General features: G+C 45.7%; 1 protein-coding gene across 1 annotated transcript in view; it reads right to left on the minus strand.

The window, feature by feature from the left end:
- The window catches only part of LOC111155002 (NME/NM23 family member 9), a 40,214-nt gene extending 25,926 nt beyond the window's left edge, over positions 1-14,288 (minus strand). Inside the window, exons 1-6 of the mRNA XM_022514994.1 lie at positions 14,256-14,288; positions 9,020-9,077; positions 4,688-4,791; positions 3,540-3,611; positions 1,753-1,869; positions 144-243 (exon numbers count right to left, since the gene is read on the minus strand). Of these exons, the coding sequence (XP_022370702.1) occupies positions 144-243; positions 1,753-1,869; positions 3,540-3,611; positions 4,688-4,791; positions 9,020-9,077; positions 14,256-14,288 (484 nt within the window). The remainder of the gene's footprint in view (positions 1-143; positions 244-1,752; positions 1,870-3,539; positions 3,612-4,687; positions 4,792-9,019; positions 9,078-14,255) is intronic.
- Positions 14,289-16,019: the final 1,731 nt, after the last annotated feature.

Below are 16,019 nucleotides of genomic sequence, written 5' to 3' on the forward strand. Positions count from 1 at the left end.
TGGCAAGAAAGGGCAGAAGGGAGATTTGACACAGTATGTTTGAAGTCAGGTGATTGGAAACAGAATGTTTTGGGGTTAATCTTCCCAGAGTTCCGATTGCCCACATCACTGATTGTCTTTTGCTTCTAGCCTTTGCTTCTCACCTTGCTGAGTGGTTCTGCACTCACCCATGTCCTCGTCGTCACCAATGTCCTTGTCGTGGGAGAGACATCCATCTTCATCAGACAGAGCCTCATCTCTAATCTAGAGCAACAAATAGGTCACAAACAGAAAGTAGTTAGCTAATTAAAATTACCACAATGGCCTCCAGAAACTGACAGAAGCAAAAAAAAAAAAAAAAAAAAAAAAAAAAAGCAAAGGCCTGAAATGCAGAACCAAGAAAAGGGAGTCAAGACCATCAGCCTTGGAAACTTTACAAGACCCTTTTTAGTAGCCAGATGACTGTGGGGGTGAGGGCGTTCGAAGACAAGGAAATCCATGCTGACTTTAAGGTTTAGATTCAGCGCATTTCCACAAGCGTCAAGTAGAAAAGATGAAGTAGGGAGTCGGCCAGAAGACACACAGGGAGATCCTTAGCTACTGGCTCCCCTGGGCATGTTAGTCATGAAGACAGATATCATCTCCCCCTGGAGGGGGCACAAGCACGTGTAATTTTCAGCAAAAAATATAATTGATTCTAATCCGTTCTATAAAAACAGGGCTTTACTATTTGAAAGTGAGTATGAAAACTTGGACAGTGAACACTGAACAACTTTAAGGCTCGTTGGACAGAAACTCAAAGCACCAGGAAATGCCTCTATCTGACGCTGGTGTCAGTGTTTAATGGCAGCCAAGTTTCTGTGAGAAACTGAGAGACTGTGCTGTCATGGAAACAATTTATCAAAATCACAAGCCATGCTGATCCTATTGCTCATGTGAATGACAGCTTAATTTCTAAATTAAATAATCCCTTGGGGATCGCAAGTAAACTTTCAGGTATGGGAGGCAAGGGCAGGTCACCAGGAGAGGGCTCACCTCTACCTACTACTCTACTCCATAACTTTATTTCCATTTCTGAACTCACTGTCAGGGGTCCAGAAAACCCGGTTAAGAATTGAAGTGGGGGGGCACCTGGGTGGCTCCGTGGGTTAGGCCTCTGCCTTCAGCTCAGGTCATGATCCCAGGGTCCTGGGATCGAGTCCCACATCAGGCTCTCTGCTTGGCGGGGAGCCTGCTTCCCCTCTCTCTCTGCCTATCTCTCTGCCTACTTGTGATCTCTCTCTCTCTCTTTCAAATAAATAAAAATCTTTAAAAAAAAAAAAAAGAATTGAAGTGGGGGATGAATGAGAAATGGATAAAAGAAGTTCAAGTGCTCTGGATGAAGGGGGTGACTTTTTAAAAGAAGTTTTTAAAATGCATGTTGGGGGACCTGGGTGGCTCAGTTGGTTAAGTGTCTACCTTCAGCTCTGGTCCTGATCCTGGGATCATAGGATCCAGCCCCGCATATGCCTCCCTGCTCAGTGGGGAGTTTGTTTTTCCCCTCTCTCTGTGTCCCTCTCCCCGCTCTCTCTCTCTCTGTCAAATAAATAAATAAAATCCAAAATAAAATAATAAAATAAGATAAAATGCATGTATACCCTAGTGGGCACTGCCTCCCCCTGAGCCTTCAGGGACCCCAGGGTGGGCATTTAATGACACATGTCACTGAGCACTCCAGGAAAATTCGTGGCGCAGGGAGACACTGAGTTCACTTCTGGCAGGAGGGCTCCTTACCACTTTGCGCTCACAGCCTTCGGCTAGAACTTTCTTTTCAGCCTCCAGCTGCTCTCGGATGGTTTTCTGCAGCAGTGGGACATTGGCGCCTCTAACCACGGCCACCAGCTCTCCACCCTAGAACAGAGAACACACGTGCCACCCAAACCACCTAAACTTGTCTTCACAGATCTTCATCTCTTTCAAGAGACAGCGAGTGTCCAAGCGCTCTGCTTAGGCGCGTGCCCAAGGTCGAGGCCTCCATCCACTTCTCTGCCATCTCCCCCATGCCTCTCCTTTCAGAACTGTCTTCAGGGAAACAGGGAATTGGTTAAGGGAGGAGCAGGGCAACAAGGCTGTGAGTGACTAAGGGTGGCCTAGTTGTGGCTCGTCCACTCAACAGGTACCTATTGAGCACTTACTTGGCCAAGCGCCAAGACAGAGGCAAAGCATATGTATGAACAGTCCGTGTGAAAAGCCATAGTTGCCTGCTTCAGGGAACGGGAAGTCAAGTGGGGAGCGGTGGTCATATCAAAGAAACAATCACCACAGAATAAGATCATTGCTTGAAGAGGGGGAATGTACAGGATGCTTGGCATTCAGGGCAAGAATGGATTCCCAGCTCCATATGGGGTGGTCAGAGGAAGCTTTGTTCACCATCACATCAAGGTGGTGTTTGGGGTGACTGAGTCTCCTTCTTTAACCTTTTTGACAGTCAATCTATGCCTATTACTCACAGAAATTGGTGGAGAGCAGGCCCTCCCCATTCCCATCCTGCCCCACAGAGGAGAGGCTGTGATGGAGCCCACCACCTTGGCACCTGCCCCCACACAGCCCCGGTATGATTCATGCCCTCATCACCACAGGCGCAAGCAAGCGAACCCCTGTGCCAGCGATCGCATTTCCCTGCCTGTGCTCTGCTGTCACTGTGGCCCCTTCCTATTCCTCCCTCCGTCCTCCCCTGTGTTTCAGCATCTAACTCCAGTCTTCCATCACGAATCAACACCCAGATAATGTTCGCCACAAGCCTCCAGTTTCTGAAACTTGTGGTGCCGAGGGCAGGAATCTGAAGGTCTCCAAACTCAGCAACCCTGGCCTGGCTGTCAGGAGAGGTGGATGGGTAGGCCTCAGTTTCCCCTGACTGTACGAGGAGGGGGCGGCAGTCAGGAGGAGCATATCGGGCACTTGCCTTTAGGGCCTGGCAGGTAACCTAAGCTACGAAGCCAGGAGTGAGGCAGTGGGCCCTGAGGGGCATGGGGCCAGAGCATGGATGTCACTCCCAAAGACATCCAAATTCTCTTCCAAAACATGGAATGACTTGGCTTTCATTTCTGAATGTCTGGAAGCATATCTTCACATCTTATGATTCAATAAAAATGAACACGGAGCTTGTCTACTCCATTAGAGTGTGTGTGCTGAAAGCTTCCTTCTATGGCAGAGGAAATCTTGAAAACCTTGCTCTCTGATCGTGAAACATCAGTTAAGCGTGCGCATGAGCCAGAAGGAGCAGACGCATTTGAGTGACTCCCATTCTCTCACATGTATAGCCGGGGCCAGGAAGGCTGCGGGCCCAGAGGGACCATCAGGAGCTGCGTCGTGCCAGGCCTCCCTGCCAGTGAGCTCTGCCATCATGTTAGGCAGGCACCTGCATCACCATGATGTAAGCATGCCTCTTCCTACCCCAAATAACAAATGCAGTTAAGGAGAAAGCAGTTTCTCATTTGGATCAGTGAAGCCTCTTGGTGACTTTCAGTGAGATGGAACCCTGATGATCTATAATGTGTTTCTGGTTCTGCAGATGTACTTACTGCATAAAACAGAAAGGTCGGCTCACACTTCCCACGGTATTTTTCAAGGACTTCAAGACAATCTGCTTCTGCCTAAAGAAAACAAGCTGTCAGGGGAGACCTGGGGTGCCAGGAACACAGGGGCATGCTGGTGGGAGAACCACACGGGACAATACACACACAGACACAAACCCCTTATATACACATGTAGACGCCATAAACACACAGCACACACGCACACACACCCATGTGTATATACTCACACATATCCCTCTTACACACACCTCGCCCCATGCACGGACACACTCACAGCCACACTGTGACTGTCCGCCCCAGAGGATGCCCTGGCAGGCTCTCATGCCTTGCCCCCTAATGTCTTTTCATCAGAATAACTCTCCTGTGGACATAACTGGTAAAAATTGTTGGCAGGGGGCTTTTTGGAAGAATAAGACAAGGTGGAAACAAGGTTCCTCCTGCTCCCCAGCCAGCTGCTGCTCTGTGTGCCACCTTGCTGCCGCCAAGACCGACAACCACAGAGGGGGAAGGTCCTCAGACTTTGCCTTCCGAGCCTGAGAAAGCCTGTACGGGGACAGGCATTCCCACCGCACACTTTCCCCAGAGGTATCAGAACTGACGCCCTGTGAAGAAAGTGCCGAGTCCTTGAGAGGTGAGCGCAAGTGTCTTTTCTCCTGTGTTCTCCTAGAACCTCTAATCCGAGTGTCTCTCACATGCTTCTCTGGAATTTATTCCCATTTCCATACATTGATCCAAGTAAACATTGGCTAGAAGCTCCCCATGCTAGAGCACGATATGCTAGAAGCAGAGCATAAAACTCTTGGAACTGTATGCTCTGAGAGTAAGACTTCAGAGTTCCCAGGGTTCATGAGCCAGAAGCCATGGCATGCTCACGTGTGGGGTGACACACACCCCTTCCCTGTGCACAGGGTCAAGAGATGCCTGAACTCACAGTGACTGTCAGGCGGGTGGGGGTGGGGTAGGAATCCTTCATCATGGAAGAAACTATAAAGCTTCATAACTGATGACCAAAAATTTCACAACTGATGCCTTTTCAATGATCTGGAAAGGGCAGCTCACATTTCCTGTCCCCGCTTTTAAATGTTTAATTATTTTACAGTGTTGCATGGCATTCTGCTGAGTGAGGAACTTACTAATGCAAAATGCAGAAGGTCCAGGCCGGCCTCGATCCTCATCTTCTGGAAGAGGCTCACCATGGGTTTGCAGGGCCCACACCAGCCTTGATAGACATCGACAACTGTGTGCATCCAAGAAGCAGGAACATTTAGTGAGGACCAGCACTCTCCAGGTCAGGTAAAACTTACCCCTGCAAACTTGAACCCCCTCCAGGCACACGTCTGTTTGCAGGGTTATTCAATGGCTCACGGGGTTTATTCTCCCCTTGGAGTGGGAGCCAGCACGGAGACACAGCCGCCCCTCATGCTTACAACTCAATGTTCTTAACTCTACACATAATGAAGTAAGTGTGGTAGGAAACAGTTTTCTCTACAGGGATCCTTTCCCTGTGGTGATTTTCAGGCTACCATCATGGTTGGGCTGGCACAGAGTGGCCCTCAATAAATATTTGAATTGTACTAAAATGATCTATTCTAAAAGAGGTCACTATAGGCGGCCTGTCAGCCTACAGTCAACTCTTAGCTGCTTTGATGATAAGCACAGTTTTGACATTTTCCCCTGAAGAATTAAATGCCACTTCTTTGGATAAAGGAGAGTTTTATTTACTTTATAAAATCAATGTCGTTCTCCTGAAAAGTATACCTGCTAGAGACCTAGATGGAAACTCGGATAATTTTTTCTTTGTCAGTCGCAGTCTATGGAGTGTGCCAGGGCGTGAGGGAACCCTCTGGTCTGATTGCACGAGGCCACAGGGCCTGTGAGAAAGCTAAGCAAAGCCAACACATGGGTACCAGACACACGCAGGACGTACCCAGCCCCATCATGATGACGTAGCTGGTGCTAGATTGTGTGAAGTTCAAAGACGTGAAGTAAGTAACCCAAGGTACAAAAGAAAAGAAAAAACAATTGAATTCTCAAGCGGTAGAACCTAGCTTTGATCCCAGGTTCGTCTGAGTGCATGCTGTTTCAACTACTCCAGGAAAGAAGTGAGATGTGTGGGTTCAGGTGTGCTGGTTAGCTTCAGCCAGGCAGCGCAGTTTTGCAGGGAGAAATTGAGAACCAAGTGGGGTATGGGAGGCATGGGGAAGCCAGGCACAGGGGGGCAGTGCAGGCGGGAGGGGAGGAAGGGAGGAATCCACAGACTTTGAAAGGGAAAGACAGGTGAGGAAAGTCATGTGGGTATGGAAAAGACTCCACCTAGGAGCCTGGCAGAGGAAAAGAACAGGGTGGTGGCAGGGAGAGATCATTTGGTGGCAGGAAGGAGAAATGTCAAATGGATTCTAGATCGCTGGGTTTCTAGTACAAACAAGAAAATCTAAGGCCAGTGGTCTCAAAGGTAGCCAGGCACCAGCAGAGATGGAGGCAGACTTGGGCCTCCTGAGCACCCACATGGAAGCTAAAGCTCTGGGCTTCTCTGAGGACAACAGCATCACACTTGAGAGGTCTAGGGATTTCAATACACCATAGTAATGGGGGAAGAAATCATTTGGGTCAAGCCAGGAAAAAATCTTTGGAGACTTAGAGAGCCTGTGTTTGGGCCCACCAACGAAAGCATGTTCACACCCCACTGGGGAAAAAAATGGGGTCCCATTAGCTCACCAATCTCTCTGCAGGATTTGCACCCTTAGTTCAGCTTCCCATCTCCCCTCATAGTCCTTGGCTGTCTTAGCAGTGGTGGGGCAAAGGCATACTTCACAAGGTTATGGGGCAGAGAGCAGGACTAGAGAGGAAGTCTATCAAGAGTTTGAAAGACAGGAAGCAAAACAGAGAAGACATCTGGGAGGAAAGACATGGCAGAGAAAATGAAAAGGCATGTGTGTGCATGCATGTAAATCTGAATTGACTTGCCTATTTGAAGGCAAGGGAAAATGAGCCCGGAGAAGGTGAGACTTCCAAGATGGTGGTTTACTTTGGAAGCACATGTCTGCTGGCTCTAGAAAGAAGGAAGAGCATAGCTTCCTCGAGACTGTACGATAAGAAGGGAAGGACGAGCCCCTGCTGCCCCCAGAAGATGCAATTCCCTGGCATGCTTAGAGCAGGGCTTGACAGAGTCCACACCCAGCAGATGTCAGCTGTGATCACCTAGGGTGCCTGGGACACAGCAAATTCTCAAAATGGGATGAAGTGATAGTTTTCTTACTGTCGTTAAAGAAACAGAAGTAATGGTTGTTTTGCCCTACATCCATGCTCCAGCTGCACCCACGAGACATGCAGACAAAATAGTTGAGACCTGGCACCATCAAAAAAGCTGTGTAATCCCTTAGGTAGTTGAATGTGGCAAGACTCCCACCCACGCTGCCAAATCAGTGCGACCTGCACTCTGTCCCAGGCCTGGGCAAGTCTGCTGGAGACGGAGAGGAAAAAGACAATGCCCCTGTGTTTAGAGTTTGGGGGAAAGCCGTGACTGCTCCCCGAGACAGGGGCCACACCAAGCTGGGTGTGTGCTGGGCGGAGAGGGGGAGACAGAGCCCCACCCCAAATGCCCAGGTGACTCCCAGGGGGAAGTGACCGCACAGAGATTCTGGAAAGACTTCATGCAAGGAGGCTGCTGCTTTGGAGCTGGGCTTGGAGGTCATGATATTCCAGGGAGCAGGGACAGCATGGATAAAAGTAAAAAAGTGGGGAAACTTGTGGCATGTTCAGGAAACTGAACTGGAGCTCAGCACATATCTCCGGGAACAGTGGGGGAAGGGGCTGGAAAAGACAAACTGAGTCATGGGGGAGGAGAGGGGTAGGGGCCTCGAAGGCTGAAGTCCCTCAGTGCAGGTGGCACTGGAGAGAGATAAGAGCAGACACAAGCTTGCCGAGCAGATGTATAGGGAGAAGAACTGAGCAGATACAGAGAGAGAAAGGGAGCCCAGAGATACTCATGGTCAATGAAGATGAGAAAGGAACAGTAGCGGCAGATGTGACTGGCAGCCTCTAAGATGGGGGAGTCCTGTCTCCTGGGAGGTAACCCCTTGCCCTTGAGTGCAGGCCAGGCCTAGTGACCGGCTTCTTTTTTTTTTTTTTTTTTAACATTTTTTTTTTTTTAAAGATTTTATTTATTTATTTGACAGAGAGAGATCACAAGTAGACAGAGAGGCAGGCAGAGAGAGGGAGGGAAGCAGGCTCCCTGCCAAGCAGAGAGCCCGATGCGGGGCTCGATCCCAGGACCCTGAGATCCTGACCCGAGCCGAAGGCAGCGGCTTAACCCACTGAGCCACCCAGGCGCCCCAAGAAATCATATAGTGACCGGCTTCTAACAAACAGAGTAGGGCAAAGCGATGGGACATCACTGTTGAAATTCAGTTACAGAAAGATTCTGACTTACGTATGTCTCTCCCTCCCCTGAACCCCTTCCTCAGGGTGAAGAAAGTTACTGTGTTGTAAGTAGGTTTGTGGGGAAATTGATAGCAAGAATTTGATGTCTCTGGCCAATAACCAGCAGAGCCCGGAGTCCTGCCAACAGTCACAGGAACAAAGTTGGAAATGACCTTCTAAGATCTGTCAGAGCCACATGACCAAGCTTAGAAGCAAACTGAACTTTAGTTGAGCTTTGACATTCCCTGTTTTACTTCTTAATCACAGCCTGGTGAGAGACCCCAAACCAGAGATACCTCAAACCAAAGGCAATGCAACACCTGGATTCCAGACCCACAGAAACTGTGGGATAATAAATGCTCATTTTGGGGGTACCTGGATGGCTCAGCTAGTTAAGCGTCTGCCTTTGGCTCAGGTCACGATCTCGGGATCCTGGAATCAGGCCCCCCCACATTGGGCTCCATGCTCAGCAGAGAATCACCTCCTCCCTCTCCTTCTGTGCTCTCTCACTCTCTCAAATAAATAAATAAAATCTTTTTAAAAATAAATATTAATTTTTTAAAAAACTACTAAGTAAATTGTGATAGATAACAAACAAGAGGATAGGGAGGAGGAGGCCCAGGGGACAGTGGCTATGCTGTATCCTAATAGCGGAGCAGTCCCTGGTTCCAGCCCCTTGGGAAGCCTGGCTCTCCTTCCAGCCCCTGAGTTCCAAGAGGTCCCCATATTCCTTCCGGTACATTCCCCTTTATGACTCAGGCAGTCAGAAGAGGTTTTCATTCCTTCACACCAAACAACCCTTGGGTCTAACAGTCAGCTCTGAGACAAGTGAGCCCTGTTGGCCAGCAGTCCTGATGGCTTTCCTGAACTGAACGTACTAACAGATGTGCAAGTTGGATATATCTACACACACAAAGAAAAGACTCGGCTCTTCATTTATGGAACTCAAGATTAGAGGAAAATGGTGCTCATTGCAGCTTTTCTCTTCCTGGTTCAATATACTGTGTAGAAATTTTGAAAAAGTTGGATCTAAAAACTTAAATTACCAGTTAGTCCTTTGGAACTGAGCATTTCCTCCCAAAGCTCCTGAGTGCTGATGTTAACCTAAGGTCAAAGAACAAAGGCTTTATTACTGAGGGCATGGATGGGGAAAGGATTTGATGTATTTGCTCCAGATACCTACCTACCTACCTACCTGCCTGCCTCTCGCTACCTCCCTTCCCTCTCTCTTTCCCTCTCTCCCCCCTTCCCTCCTTTTCTTCCTCCTCCCTCCCTCTCTGAAATACATACAAATACAGACTCAAGCTGTCTTCTTTCCCCAATCTGCCTTCTCCTCCTGTCTTTTCCTACCTCCAATCCACATGAATAACTAACCTAAGGAAATCTCAGTCATTTTTTTTAAATAAATTTTTCTTGTTGCTTGTGCAAAAATAAAAACATAAGATTGTTTTGGGTCCATAAAATGTACATAAATAATATCATACTATAGAGATCTTTTTGCCATTTTTGTTCTCACTCAAATCCAGTTTTGACATTTATCTAGATTCATATACAGAAAGGTATTCATTCATTTTTTTCTTTTGGTCTTCTTACATGTTCTAGAGAAACAATTTATGTACAGTGAAATACACAGAACTAAAGGGTTGCAGTTCACCGAGTTTTAGCAAATGCACACAACCCAGGTCACCACACTCCTCTCACAATACAGAACTTTTCCATCATCCCCGAAAGTTCTCTGTCTCGTCCCAGTCACACACACACACCCCCCACTGCTCCTCAACCCAGGTGGTCACTGATCTGCTTTGTAAAACTGCCTATAAATGGAATAGTACAACACCCATTATTTTGTGCTTGTTTCTTCCACTCAGTGTATGTTTGGAGAAGCATCTGTGTGACTGAGTGTCAGTAGTTTGTCCAGTTTTATTCCTGAGCATATTTCATTGAATGGCTGTATCGTAATTTGCTTGATAGATATTTAGGTCACTTCTAGTTTGGGGTTATTACAAATAACAACTTATGAACATTCTTTTTTCAAGATTTTATTTATTTGAGAGAGGCAGTGACAGAGATCGCAAGAGAGAGCAGAAGCCGAGTGGAGAAGGAGAAGCAGGCTCCCCACTGAGCAGGGAGCCCAATGCGGGGCTTAATCCATGGACCCCAGGATGGTGACCTGAGCCAAAGGCAGACGCTTAACAACTGAGCCACTCAGGTGCCCCAGTTATGAACATTCCTGTTAAATCCTTTTGTGCTCATATTCTCACTTATCTTCAGTAAGTAAATACTCTAGGAGGGGCATTGCTGGGACATAGGGTAAATGCGTGTTCAGTTTAATTAGAAACTGCCAGGCTTTTCCTAAAGCGGTTGTACCATTTTAAACCTTCATCAGCAAGGTATGAGAGTCCTGCTTGCTCCATTCTCAGCAAAATTTAGTAATGTTAGTCTTTTAGATTTTAGCTACACTAATGGTAATGTAGTGGGTATCTCATTGTGGCTATAATTTCATTTCCCTGATGACTAAGGCTGTTAAGCATTATTAATTATTAAATAATGCTTATTGTTAAAATTATTAAAAAGGTATTTATTATTAAAATAAGCACTATTTAGTGTGCTTATTAGCCATTTATATGTCTTCTGTGAGAAGTGACCATTGGTCTGTCCATTTTCTTTATTCGGTTGTTGGCCTTTTTTTTTTTAAAGATTTTATTTATTTATTTATTTGACAGAGAGAGAGAGAGAAAGAGAGAGAGAGATCACAAGTAGGCAGAGCAGCAGGCAGAGAGAGAGGGGGAAGCAGGCTCCCCGCTGAGCAGAGAGCCCGATGCGGGGCTCGATCCCAGGACCCTGAGATCACGACCTGAGCCGAAGGTAGAGGCTTAACCCACTGAGCCACCCAGGCACCTCAATTGTTGGCCTTTTTATTATTAGATTGTGTATATATATACATATAATCTAATAATATATATATTATATATCAATATACAATATTGATCAATATATAATATAAATCAATATATACAACCCAATAATATATTTTATATACATATATATATATATATCAGAAAGATGCTCTCCTCTGTTTTCTTCTAGAAGCTTTTTAATTTAAGCTTTCACATTTAAGTCCATGAGCTATCTGAAAATAATTTTTATCTATATTGTGCAAAAGGATTGAAGTTAATTTTATTTCCATGTAGAGGTACAGTTGTTTCTGCAAAACTTCTAGAAAGGATTTTTTTTTTCTCATTAAATTGCTGTGGCATCTTTGCTGAAATGAGTTTACTACATAAGCATGGGTTTATTTTGGACTCTATTCAGTTTCATTTTCTCTTCTTTTGCCAACACCATACTCTTTTAATTACTGTAACTTTATAATAAGCCTTGGAATCAGGCAGTGTGGGTCTTCCATATTTGTTTTTCTTTTCCAAAACTATTTGCCTATTCTTGATCCTTTGCATTTCCATTTTTTTAGGACAGGTTGTCAATTTCTACATTATCCCATCTAACTACAACACAACCCTCAAAGTCAGGGAGTAAACACTGATATATTATTACTATGCCATCTTTGGATCCCATTCAGGTTTTACCAATCCTCCCAATAATGTCCTGAATAGCAAAGGATCTCGTCAGAATCACATACTGGATTAACTGCTTTCTGGAATCGTTCTTCAGTCTTTCCTTGATTTTCATGACCTCTGGGTCACTTTTGACGACTATGGGAGGGTTATTTTTATACACTGTCCCTCGGTTTGGGTGTGTTTGATGTTTCCTGATTAGATTCAGGCTGTGCATCTTTGGATTGGTTGGAATTGGTTGCTTGGGGTGGAGTGTCAGGGAAGCAGAAGAGTGTTCTCTCTTTGTATCCTATCAGGTGACACGCAATTTCGATCAGCCCCTTATTGCTGATATGCACTTGGATCACTTGATTAAGGTGCTCTGTCAGTCTTCTGCACTGTGAAATTATTCTCTTTCATTTTGTAATAAGTAAGTTTGGGTGGGGCTAATTTAAAACCATAAAAATCAAGAGACCATGACAATGACCACTCATTCTTAATACAGGTATGCTGAGATCTTTGTTCCTTTAAAAGGGCTGGAGACATGTAACACCTGCAAATCTTCTGCTGAAGATCCATCTTTCTAAAGAAATCATAGCTCCATACTTTTTGTTTCTATGAAAAAGTAGAACAGTCTTCTTCTTGATGCTTTGAGTGATCTAAGAATGTTGGACCAACATCATCCTGGGCTCACACCTCTAGTCCTGAAGAAGGTGACAGAGGGTTCAGAAGAGTGTGCCCCCCCAACAACAGTCACTTCCCGTGGCTCAGCTGTTGTCAGTAGCAACTCTCTGTGGTACACCCCTGCCATGGGATAACCCTCACCAGCAGTGGGGCCGGGACTCTGAACACTTGAAGAATCTCTCTTAGGAACAGGCCAGGAGCAGGAGAGTATGGAAAATGTCTGACTTCACTAAGCCCTACATTTGGTTGGGAATGAATGAGGAATGTGTGGCACATTCTATCTAGCCAGACCATCTCTTGGTGTCCTGTAATTTCTGTTTCAGTCACAGAAGGAGCCCAAAATAATCTTACTCAAAAAGAGGACAGGGTTCCTGGACTGGCAAACCCTAGAGCACTGCTTTCAAGGAGCTGATCTGGGGGGCACCTGGGAGGGGGCTCAGTTGTTAAGCGTCTGCCTTCGGCTTGGGCTGTGGTCCCAGGGTCCTGGGTTCAAGCCCCACATCGGGCTCCCTGCTCACTAGGGAGACTGCTTCTCCCTCTCCCTCTGCTCCTCCCCCTGCTCTCTCTCTCTCTCTGTCAAATAAATAAATAAAATCTTAAAAAAAAAAAAAAAAGCTGATCTGGTAGAGTGGCAATGTCCCTCAGTAAGTGGAGTACTTACTTCGAGTACCACATTGAATTCAGAGCCCTGGGGAATAACATTTTTGTGAAATCACCAAAAAATATTCCCAAAGGGGACACAGGGCATAGACAGATGAAAAATCATATGGGGCAAAAATCTTAGAGCCACTACAGACAGCAATCAGCCCAGCCTTGAAATACCTAAAGGAATCTCATCGCAACAACTCTGCAGGCTCTGTAATATCCTTCCTGTTTGCATAAAGGATCTGGAGTCTCAGAGAGGTTGAGGAACTCATTCACAAAGCAGTAAGTGATAGGTCCATGTGCTTAGAATTTATTTACAGACAGAATGTAGACATATGAAAAGTTTCATAACTCCAGAGTACTAGAGTACCAATGCTGGAAAGCCCTTAAGGGATGGTTCGCTCATTCTATTGATGGGCAAGCTGTAGCAAGAGACGTTATGTGATTGATCTCAAGTCTCAGAGATGACTAAGAAAAGAGTCAAGAACTGTATCGGGTCTTTGGACATTCAGTCCAAAGCGCTTCCCACCCTCTCCTAGTACATGCTGTCCTTACAATGACATTGCTTTCTCCCTTTTTAAGTTATTAGGCTTTGGAAACTCACACGTGGAGTGCCCATGCCACAAAGGACAATTAAAGAGAAATCAGGTATCTCAAGACCACTGTCATTCTGCTCCGCAGCGGGCACCTGAATGAGTGTCCAGATGGGCCAAACTGACCAGGAGACCCTGTAAATTTGCTTCCAAATGTGCATGTATTATGGGCCATCTAGGCGATCTGCTTATGGCAAAGCACTCCTTCTTGTCTGGAACCAGGAACAAAAGCAGATGCTGGCTTACAGAATTGTTTGTTCCAGGTGCAAATGAAGTAAAGCCCTCTATACAACAAATGTGTAGCACATAAAATATCAAAACATATTCGTTGAATAAGCAAATGATTGCAAAGGGCAGTGGTGGGAGAACTGGGTCTCTAGAGAGCACATAGTTACAGACACATGCCCAGATTAAAAAAACCCTACATATTCTCGAAGCAAGCTGTATTTATATTTCAACAAAAAATATGTCAGTATCGATTTGTATTTGTTCCTATTTTTTTGAGTTTTTAGTTTTATTTTAATTCATGTTTGGGTTATGTTTGCATAAGCACTATAAACATAAAGAGCTTATACCCCATTTTATGTTTGCTTATATTTAAGGGCACAAAAAATTGTCACTGGGGGGTCGAGATAAGATTTGTTTCTTTTTTTTCCCCCTTTAAGATGGAAGGGTACAATATTCAAGTTTGAGAACACCGTCTGTCACGTACTGCTGGCAAATAGTATCACTTTTATACATTTCTTTCCACTCCTCCTCAACCTCTACCCCCAACCAAGCGCTAGAAGCAAGCGACCCTTGAGGCTTCTTACCTGCAGGGCAATTTCCTTCTTCTTGCTGCCCATGGCTCTGCAAAGACAGAAGCCCTGTTAACTTCTGACTCGGGCTGTTCCCAACAGCAGCTTGGAGACAAACCGCTGCAAAGACCAGCAAATCCAGAGCCTCCTTCAGACAAAGCCCCCGTCCCTGTAAAGTAAATATAAGTAGCAGCAAATAAATGCCCCGATGCAAAATGAACACCCCACGGGGGAAGCGGAGCCTGCCGCCCGCAGGGTCGTGGCTTGCCAGGCGGTTTTCCGCAAAGTCCCTTCCCAGCATGGAGTGGGGGAGCCCGGCTACGCGGCCCTTAACGCTTCGGAGCGCCTGCCGAGGAATTCGGGCAGGAAAAGGCATACAACCCTGTTATCCCTACTGTTGCAATATATTCCTAGGAAACTGAGCCGCCGCGAACGATCCCTCGACAGATCCACGGTCCTCAAAGTGCAGCGAGTTTCCAATCTATTCTGCAGTGACCCAGCCACGGTCGTCAGGGCAACACAGCACGGGGCTGGGGGTGGGGGCGTGTTGTCGTCCAGGTAACAAACTTGCTGACGCGTAATCCACGCCCCCGCAAGCCCCGCCCCCTTGCAAGGGGAAGTGTGCCGTAGGGGCGCTCTCGTTGGCTGATGCGTTTGTTAGTGTCCGGGGCATTTAGACTCACTAAGCAGAGACCCAGTGCGCTCAAGTACTGTACAGTCACGTCCCCGAAGCCCTGCATACCTCCAGCCCAACCAGAGCCTGGTGTGCAGCTTTTCTGTTGTTACTTAGTGCATGCCAGGCAGGGGTGGCTCCAGGTTTTGAGGTATCTGAAAGGATTCCCTTTAAGAAAGAACACACAATTATCAATTCCAAATTATGTATGGAAGTCAAGTGGAGCAAATAGAAAACAGTACACATAGCGTGAACAGTTTATAGCAATTAAAAGAGTGTAAATGGATTAAAAAAAAAAAAAACAGAACAAGGCCCAACTGTGTGTCTGTAAGAAATTCACTTTATTTAATTTTTTAAAGTTTTATTTATGTAAGTAATCTCTACCCCCAACGTGGAGCTCAAATTCATGACCCCAAGATTAAGAATCACATGCTCTTCAGACTGAGCCTGCCAGGTGCCCCAAGAAATTAACTTTAAATATAAAGACACAGATAAAGTAAAAATAAAGCGGTGTTGGGGCGCCTGGGTGGCTCAGTGGTTAAGCCTCCACCTTCGGCTCAGGTCGTGATCCCAGGGTCCTGGGATTGAGCCTGCGTGGGCTCTCTGCTCAGTCAGGAGCCTGCTTCATTCTCCCTCTGCTGCTCCGCTTGCTTGTGCTCTCTCACTCTCTGTCAAATATATAAATAAAAATCTTTTTTTTTTAATAAAAATCTTTTTAAAAGTCTTTTTTAAAAGGGAGTGGAGAAAGCTATGCCATGCTAACACTAATCAAAAGAAAGCTGGAATAGTTATATTAACTTCAAGCAAAGCAGACATCAGAGCAAGGAAATTTATCAGTAATAAAGAGAGAGTAATACATAATGTTAAGAGGGAACAGTTCCCCAGGAAGACATAACAATATTTAATGTGTATGCACCTAACAAGAGATCATCAAAACACATGTGACAAAAATGTATAGAATTGTGAGAAAGAAATAGATGAACCCAAAATTTTAACCAATAACTTCAACACCATTTTTTTAAGTGATGACTAAATCCAGCAAGGACATAGTTGAACTGAACAAGAACATCAGTCAACTTGATCTGACGTTTATACAATACTTCATC

Source organism: Enhydra lutris, unplaced genomic scaffold (genome assembly GCF_002288905.1).
Source record: "Enhydra lutris kenyoni isolate GAN:26980312 unplaced genomic scaffold, ASM228890v2 scaffoldscaffold39, whole genome shotgun sequence".
NCBI lineage: Eukaryota > Metazoa > Chordata > Mammalia > Carnivora > Mustelidae > Enhydra > Enhydra lutris.